The sequence below is a fragment of the Camellia sinensis genome, chromosome 10, assembly GCF_055761805.1.
Source record: "Camellia sinensis isolate YWXY chromosome 10, ASM5576180v1, whole genome shotgun sequence".
Classification (NCBI taxonomy): Eukaryota; Viridiplantae; Streptophyta; class Magnoliopsida; order Ericales; family Theaceae; genus Camellia; species Camellia sinensis.
In genome coordinates this window covers 153,648,037-153,656,762 of record NC_138970.1, presented here as the reverse complement: position 1 = coordinate 153,656,762, position 8,726 = coordinate 153,648,037, and the positions used below count along the sequence as shown (strand labels likewise).

At 48.3% G+C, this 8,726-nt stretch overlaps 1 protein-coding gene across 1 annotated transcript; it reads right to left on the bottom strand.

Moving 5' to 3' along the window:
* Positions 1-1,240: 1,240 nt before the first annotated feature.
* Positions 1,241-6,486, bottom strand: LOC145801379 (uncharacterized). Its single transcript, XM_082892619.1, has 6 exons — positions 6,164-6,486; positions 3,111-3,767; positions 2,822-2,983; positions 2,150-2,728; positions 1,969-2,067; positions 1,241-1,760 (listed from the first exon to the last, which is right to left on the bottom strand). The coding sequence occupies exons 1-6, from the start codon at positions 6,389-6,391 to the stop codon at positions 1,380-1,382; spliced, it is 2,106 nt and encodes a 701-aa protein (XP_082748745.1). The 5' UTR covers positions 6,392-6,486; the 3' UTR covers positions 1,241-1,379.
* Between the last annotated feature and the right edge of the window lie 2,240 nt (positions 6,487-8,726).

The following is an 8,726-nucleotide window of genomic DNA, read 5'->3' as shown; positions in this document are numbered from 1 at the left end:
AATGTCTCGGCCAAGGTCATGGCAATACAACTCTTTCCTTCTCTCAAACCTTGGGCGACTTCAATCAGACGAATGCTAGCCCCGCCAAAGCCCGAGGAAAGCAGAAAGTGAGACAACAAACATAAGCAGAGGGCGTGTTGCCGGAAACCCTGCCAATAATGGTTACTGCGGTCACCAGCATCGGAAAAACGATGGATCAAGCCGAGGATGTCCAGCTCCCCACTGCAGATTAAAGATCGAGCATCATGCGCCGTGAGCCCACACATCCGCCCTAAAGCCTGGGCGTGACCAAAACGGAGCTGCGGCAAGATTACTTCAGAGCATTCAGATTCCATCAAAACCTGAAAATCTTCGAAAGTGGGGCACATCTCTTGGCCGCCGAAGCTAAAAACATGCGTCACTGGATTCCAGAACCTTGCCGCGGCATAGAGAAAAGGGAGATGTAGCGGAGTACGGCTTAGCGTGAATAGTGCATTCAAGCCGAAACCCCGGAAATTCAGCTTTTCCGAGCCATCTAGAGAAGAGATCCAAGATGTGATATTTTCTGCGAGAAACGCCTCCATCTTTGCCTAAAACTAAGATGAAATGAATGTTCCCAAAGTTGAGGCTTTTATAGAAGGAAAAACACTATTCACGGGGACACGTGTCAAAAATCTGGTGGCTGCAGGACTGAATGGCCGGCCAGCCACTTTTTCTGGCTGGCCAACCATTTACTTTTTCAGAAATGGCCGGCCAGCTGTCTCTCTCTACCAAAAATGGTCGGCCGGCTCCCAGGGATGGCTGGCAATGCTGCAGTGTATCTCCTTGACCCTGTTTTACCCTTCGAGGGAGAGTTCCAAGCGTTTCCATGCAACGGGAGAGTCAAAGGCCTTCATTCCGGATGTGTTCCGATGCCCAGATTGTCAGAGGAACACTCTGTTGTTGTTATGTTTTGTTTATCGAGTTGTTGTTTTGCTTATCGAGTTGTTTGTCGAGCAGACGTGTTTCGTGTTTTCGAGTCATTGCTCTCTGTTTAAGCAATCTTTGTTAAAGTCTTGTTTATTTGCGTTGTTGCATTTTGCTTATCGAGTTGTAAACTTGCTAAAGATTCTGTTGTATCTTAGTAGGTTGAGTCGCTTAGTTTGTTGCGTCGGTTCACTACCTGACTTGGTGATTACACAATGCACATTCCCATTCAATTTCATTTTTGTGCGAAATAAATTGATGCGATACGATGCTAAAAGTTTAAAATACATACATCTCTTCAAAAGCTATTTCATTTCATCATGCTTTACAACAAACAAAGGTACAAGTTTTACAAAAAATAAAACTGCCTAACAATGTGCAAAGTGCTACAAACTACTAGCAAAAAGCAAAAAATAAAGCAGGGAATAATAACATCAAAGTCCTCGGGAGCGGGAACGAGAAGCAAGCCTCGTCCTCTTTTGCGGGACAATCTCCACAGCATCATCATCATCATCTGAGTCAGCGCCGTCATCCTCAGGATTTCCCTCAGCCTCCTCCTCCTCCTCCCCAGCGAACGTCTCGGACTGACGATCTGTGGCCTCCTCCTCCTCCTCCTCCTCCTCATCAGGCTCCACCTCCACAACGTGAGCCCTGCGTCTGCGGACAGGCCCTCCTCGAGCTCCTCGAAAAGGCCTAGAAGGCCCGGCTCCTCTGGAAGGCCGAGATGGCCCCGCTCCATGGAAAGGCCCAGATGGCCCAGCTCCCCAAGGAGGCCCAGGTGGCCTGGTCTGCGGCTGACCGGACCATAAAGGCATCTGAAAACAAAGAGTTCAATTCAAATACATCAGTCCAAATATATACATCAGATGCAGATGCAAACAAAGGCTACGTGAAGTGGGTGCATGTAAATACAGTGTACAAGTGGGGTGTGTGTCAGATGTGCTCTACACAAGTGGTCTATCGATGCAGTAGAAATCAGCATGTCATCAGAAGTATGATAAATGCCAGAAAACTGAAAGGTACCTGGATGCCCGCGACAGACAACTGCGCCTCCCTCCGCAGGACCATGCCCTCAAGTGTGGCCACCAGTCCAACCACCTCCTCTATGTATCCTCGCGATGGCTGCAAAAATGAGCTCATAATCATCAGTGAACAGAAGAGTATCTAAACATCTGAATGATGAATGAAAAGAAGTGGAGCATACCGGCGGTGAGTCCGGATCAATGGCGTATCGATCACTGGGCATCGGAGGCTCCAGTGGAATCGGAGTCGGAAAGCTAGCCCCATACTGAGTAGGCATATCTGGCCATCCGGGATGAGGATGAACCGACGGAGTCGGAGGAACCGGTCTACTCCCACCTCTAGATGTACCGGCCCTGCTAGTAGAAGGGGCGTCTGCAGCCCGAGCCAGAGCCTGGCCCGAGGATGACATACCGGCAGGCCTCATCATCGGGATACGAGCTTCCGTCAATGGAGCCATCAAGTATATGTGACGATAAGTGGCGTAGTCCCCCTCCTCAACATGCAGTAAAGCATCAGTGCCCAGCATGGCGCCGACTACCTCTGAGTAAGAGAGCCTGTCAGCAGTCCGCATACTGGCTGGAGGTACTGCGGGAATATCCTGAGAAAGATACCCCCATACCTGGCGCAGAAAGCGTTCACCCAGGAACCATGCTCTGCCAACCGGCCCTTCAAGCAGGACCCTATATTGGGAGATATCCGACGCTCCGGTATACTGAAGTCGGAGGCCGTCACCCAAGGACACCCAGGGCTGCCATGTAATCTGCGGATGATGAATGCCTAAACCAATCAGAAATCGAGAATATACAGAGCAAATCAAAGATGAAAATGAAAAGAACTGAAAGTTCTGAGGTACCTCTGAATGTCGCACAGTGTCGAAGTACTGTCGCAGGCGAAGGAGGGTCTCTCGAGGCCTCGGCCGGTGCGGGCCCTCGAATATCAATGAATATGGGGTCACGGGAATCCCTACCACCTGCAGCTCTGAGGCCAATGATGGGAAGTATACATAGACCCATAACTGAGAAAAGCAATGCAGAATGTAAGTATGAAATGCTGAGAGCAAAATACAGACTGTAAAAGTGCGCTGTGTGTGCAATGTACAAGTAATGAGAAGCAGAAATGTAAATCAAGGGGACAGAAAGTACCTCCCAGGCTCTCCAGTAGCCGCCAAGTAAATCGCCCCGCCCGCGGGAGGTCGCGCTCATATAAAAGTAAAGGGTAGCCAGGCCGGCGCCACCCCAGTCATAACGATGGACCTGTGATAGGTCAACCAGAGCGCTCAGCAGGTATAGCCCAATGGTGTTCCCTCTGTCGGCGAACAGGGTAGTCCCGAAGAGGAACATCAGGAAACCACGGGCATACTGCTCTGTCTCCTCGGGAGTCTCGGGCACCATCTCCGCCCGCCGGAAATGGGAAGAGAACCAAGTGTATCGGACTCTCCCAGAGACCCTGTCAACAGGTGGGTGAGCCCCCAACAGATACATCCAGGCGGCCTCCCACTCGCCCATATCCTCGTCGTAGGGGATGGACCAACCTCCGACGTCTAAACCGGTCAATACAGCAAAGTCAAAAGGGGTCATGGTCATATCCCCGGTAGCAGAGAAATGAAAGGAATTGGTGGTGTCCCACCATCTCTCTACCAGAGCTGCCATCAGCGTCCTCCTGGCAGGACAACGTGACAACCCGACGCAGAAGGGTCCAAACCCTGCCAAGTCTACTAAATCCCGGACAGCCTCCGAGAGCTCAGCATACCAATCCCTCGCGGCAGTGGAACCATACCCCCGCACACTGCGGGAGCAAACCTGCATTCAGAATGAATACATGTGTCAATAATGAGATGAAATGGGCTGTGTGCCAATGAGATGAAATGGGCTGTGTGCCAATGAGATGAAATGGGCTGTGTGCCGATGAAGTGAAATAAGCTACATGCAAACTCTATCTATCTGGGCTGCGTGTTCAGAAAATTTGAAATTTGGGCTGCGTGTTCAACTTTCAGTTAATTTGTGGGCTGCGTGTTCACTATCTACCTGGGCTGCGTGTTCAGAAAATTTGAAATTTGGGCTGCGTGTTCAACTTTCAGTTAACTTGTGGGCTGCGTGTTCACTATCTACCTGGGCTGCGTGTTCAACTTTCAGTTAACTTGTGGGCTGCGTGTTCACTATCTACCTGGGCTGCGTGTTCAGAAAATTTGAAATTTGGGTTGCGTGTTCAACTTTCAGTTAACTTGTGGGCTGCGTGTTCACTATCTACCTGGGCTGCGTGTTCAGAAAATTTGAAATTTGGGCTGCGTGTTCAACTTTCAGTTAATTTGTGGGCTGCGTGTTCACTATCTACCTGGGCTGCGTGTTCAGAAAATTTGAAATTTGGGCTGCGTGTTCAACTTTCAGTTAACTTGTGGGCTGCGTGTTCACTATCTACCTGGGCTGCGTGTTCAGAAAATTTGAAATTTGGGCTGCGTGTTCAACTTTCAGTTAACTTGTGGGCTGCGTGTTCACTATCTACCTGGGCTGCGTGTTCAGAAAATTTGAAGTTTGGGCTGCGTGTTCAACTTTCAGTTAACTTGTGGGCTGCGTGTTCACTATCTACCTGGGCTGCGTGTTCAGAAAATTTGAAATTTGGGCTGCGTGTTCAACTTTCAGTTAACTTGTGGGCTGCGTGTTCACTATTTATCTGGGCTGCGTGTTCAGAAAATTTGAAGTTTGGGCTGCGTGTTCAACTTTCAGTTAAATTGTGGGCTGCGTGTTCACTATCTACCTGGGCTGCGTGTTCAGAAAATTTGAAATTTGGGCTGCGTGTTCAACTTTCAGTTAACTTGTGGGCTGCGTGTTCACTATCTACCTGGGCTGCGTGTTCAGAAAATTTGAAATTTGGGCTGCGTGTTCAACTTTCAGTTAACTTGTGGGCTGCGTGTTCACTATCTACCTGGGCTGCGTGTTCAGAAAATTTGAAATTTGGGTTGCGTGTTCAACTTTCAGTTAACTTGTGGGCTGCGTGTTCACTATCTACCTGGGCTGCGTGTTCAGAAAATTTGAAATTTGGGCTGCGTGTTCAACTTTCAGTTAACTTGTGGGCTGCGTGTTCACTATCTACTTGGGCTGCGTGTTCAGAAAATTTGAAGTTTGGGCTGCGTGTTCAACTTTCAGTTAACTTGTGGGCTGCGTGTTCACTATCTACCTGGGCTGCGTGTTCAGAAAATTTGAAATTTGGGCTGCGTGTTCAACTTTCAGTTAACTTGTGGGCTGCGTGTTCACTATTTATCTGGGCTGCGTGTTCAGAAAATTTGAAGTTTGGGCTGCGTGTTCAACTTTCAGTTAAATTGTGGGCTGCGTGTTCACTATCTACCTGGGCTGCGTGTTCAGAAAATTTGAAATTTGGGCTGCGTGTTCAACTTTCAGTTAACTTGTGGGCTGCGTGTTCACTATCTACTTGGGCTGCGTGTTCAGAAAATTTGAAGTTTGGGCTGCGTGTTCAACTTTCAGTTAACTTGTGGGCTGCGTGTTCACTATCTACCTGGGCTGCGTGTTCAGAAAATTTGAAATTTGGGCTGCGTGTTCAACTTTCAGTTAACTTGTGGGCTGCGTGTTCACTATCTACCTGGGCTGCGTGTTCAGAAAATTTGAAATTTGGGCTGCGTGTTCAACTTTCAGTTAAATTGTGGGCTGCGTGTTCACTATTTATCTGGGCTGCGTGTTCAGAAAATTTGAAGTTTGGGCTGCGTGTTCAACTTTCAGTTAAATTGTGGGCTGCGTGTTCACTATCTATCTGGGCTGCGTGTTCAGAAAATTTGAAGTTTGGGCAGCGTGTTCAACTTTCAGTTAAATTGTGGGCTGCGTGTTCACTATATATCTGGGCTGCGTGTTCAGAAAATTTGAAGTTTGGGCTGCGTGTTCAACTTTCAGTAAAAGTTTGGGCTGCGTGTTCACTATCTATCTGGGCTGCGTGTTCAGAAAATTTAAAGTGCGGGCTGTGTGTTCACTTTCGAATTCGGGCTGTGTGTTCGACAAATCAGTGTTTGAGCCGTGTGTTCTAATGTGTACTGTGTGTTCGCAATTAATTAATAAGCCGAGTGTTCAGAAATTCAAGGGTTGAAACCACATGTTCAAGATGCAAGCAAAGTACTATGTCATAAGCTAAACTGCGTGTTCAAGCATGGCAAAGGTGCGAAATCTATGTAAAATACAGAAGATGAGATAAATACCTCTCGGGCCTCATGAGAGAGATGCTGCTCCGGCTCTCTGAGAAGCAAATCCCCGGGTGCTCCCTCGTCAAAACTGGTAAAATGACGGAAGACGGCGCGCGGAAGGACGTGTGCTGGCGGACGGTACCTCCCGGGAATGAAAGGTCGGGTCCTTGGGGGCAGAGTCATGGGATCGAAATCATCGCCGGCACTTGGAAAACCCCCGCCGTGAGGAGAATTGCCCGCCATTTCCAAAGAATCTGCAAAAGGGAGCAAAAATGAGAAAAATGGGCCAAAATTGGAAAAAGTCAACAAAAGTCAACTCTCGGGAAACGAAAAGTCAACAAAAGTCAACTCCCGAGAAAATATTCCAAATATTAAGGTAGACTTACCTCAAGTGGCGAAAATGCAAAAAGAAGCTCCGAAGTCGGAATTTAATCGCTCCAAAGTGCTTAAAACTGAGTGTTTTTGCGAGAACAATTTGCGCGGGGCGTTGGAAAACGCGCGTGAAACTCAGATCTGGAGAGGAAAGTGTTGAAAGAGGCAAGAAAAGGAGGGGGGCTCGACTGCCTTTTATAAGCCTTGAGTCTTGGTTGAAGAGGCATGCCAAAAAGAGGGAAAAAGACCAAAATAGCCCTGGAAAAAGGCCATGGCCGGCCGGCCCCTATTTCTAGCTGGCCAGCCATCTGCTTTTTGCAGAAATGGCCGGCCAGCCATTAGCTTTTATGGAAACCGGTTGGCCACCCCCCCTTGGGAAGATAAATGGCCGGCCATGTTCCTCACATGCTCACCTAGCTCTCTGCAAATTTTGAGGAAGATAGGAGTTCCCGGGACCTGAAAAAGTTCAAGAAAAGTACACTTCCGGTCGCGAAATGATCCGCCGGGACTTCGGCTTCAAGTTCTGACATGTGTCTCATCATCATTCATCGAAATCAAAGTGTATCCTTTTTGAATGAGTTGTAACCTTTCAGGGAAGCAGATCAGAGGCCGTGATCGAGTTACCTTCGCCGAAACACGCATTTCCGTACTCATTGTTTCATAACAAACGGGCACCCTGATTCATGCTCGTGTCACATTATCTTGCATTTTCATGAGCATACTTGCCTTGTCATGTACATTTCTTGATATTGGCATATTTCTATGTTTGAGCATGCTTTGTCACGCATGTTCCATTCTTGCATTGCGATGCATTCACTCACCGGCACTGCGTGTGTCGAACTTTCGGAATCACATTAAATACATGTTGTCAGCATATCGTATTTGTTGCCATTTCTCTCTTTTGCAGGCACGATATTATATGTACGGTTCAATTCAAGCTGGTGCGACCAGACGAATCACGCAGGTATTGTCTCTTCTCCGTGTGAGACATGGCGGGGATTGAATAATCCTCCGCATTCTTAACTACATGAAATGTAGTTGTTGCTTTGCATTCTTGCTTAAAACTATTGCATCTATTTGCGAATACTTGCTTCATTACAACTTGCTGCATTTGCACGATCATTGGGTTACCTTCGGCTTTCTGCATATCATTTGCATTTTGCCCCCCTGCCTACGGGCATGCCTGCGGGCACATCTCTATTTACCTTGTATGTTTGTCTAAGTCTTCGGCCTTGTCAAAAGTGGGTCGTCTCTGGGCTTTGACATTCACTCCCGTCACTTGTGACTTCCGAGTTCTGTCAAAGAGGGGCAACTGTAGACACCCCATTTTTGACCGACCTTGAGACTCAGACGTCACCAGTTGAGTACTTGGTGATGTTGCATAATGTGCTTGTTCAGAAGTTTCAGAGCCACGGCCGTGAGCCCTGCCTCCGGACTTCCGAACCCTCTTCTGTGCCTTGTCTCGGTTTGCGAACCAGACTCGATTTTCTCTGTTTCTTTTCCTGAGGGAAGGGAGAGGTCCCGTAGACCATCTCTCAATGTCCGTAGGCTACATTTGGTGGCCGTAGGCCATTTTGCCCATTTCGGAGTCCGGTTCCCGATTTTCGGAGCCGTCAGACCGTGTGCCTCGGTTCAGGACCGCTTAACCATCTCCGTTTGCTCTGATTTTTGGCATACTTCCTATTTGCTCCCTTTTGAGGGACACTGGGGTCTGAGAAACCCACTTCGTGGTCGAATGCCATTTTCGGTGCTTAACAGCCCATTTTCGGGACCCCGAACTGCGTGTTTTGGCCCCGGAACATTCGTTTTGCAACGGTTTTCGTTCATTTTTGGCAGGTACCTCTGTTTTATCATAGGGAAGGTCACTAAAGGGTGGGAGGCCAGCAATTGTTGCAGCAACCAGTTATCTCTCCTCCGGAGCCTCCCGGCGCCCGTTTTTCGCACTTCCGGGCTAATGTTGAACACCTTAGGGTTAGTGTTGCCAACTTTCAACCACATATCTGTGATCTACACACCTGGGAGGCCCCTAAAAGTTGGTGACCGGCCATTAAGGCTACCTGACCCTTTTGACCCCTTTCTTCCGGGCTAATGTTGAACCCCTTGGACCTTTTTTCTTGAACTTTGAACCACATATCTGTGATGTACACACCTGGGAGGCCCCTAAAAGTTCATGACCGGCCAGTAATTCAAATTGACCCTTTTGACC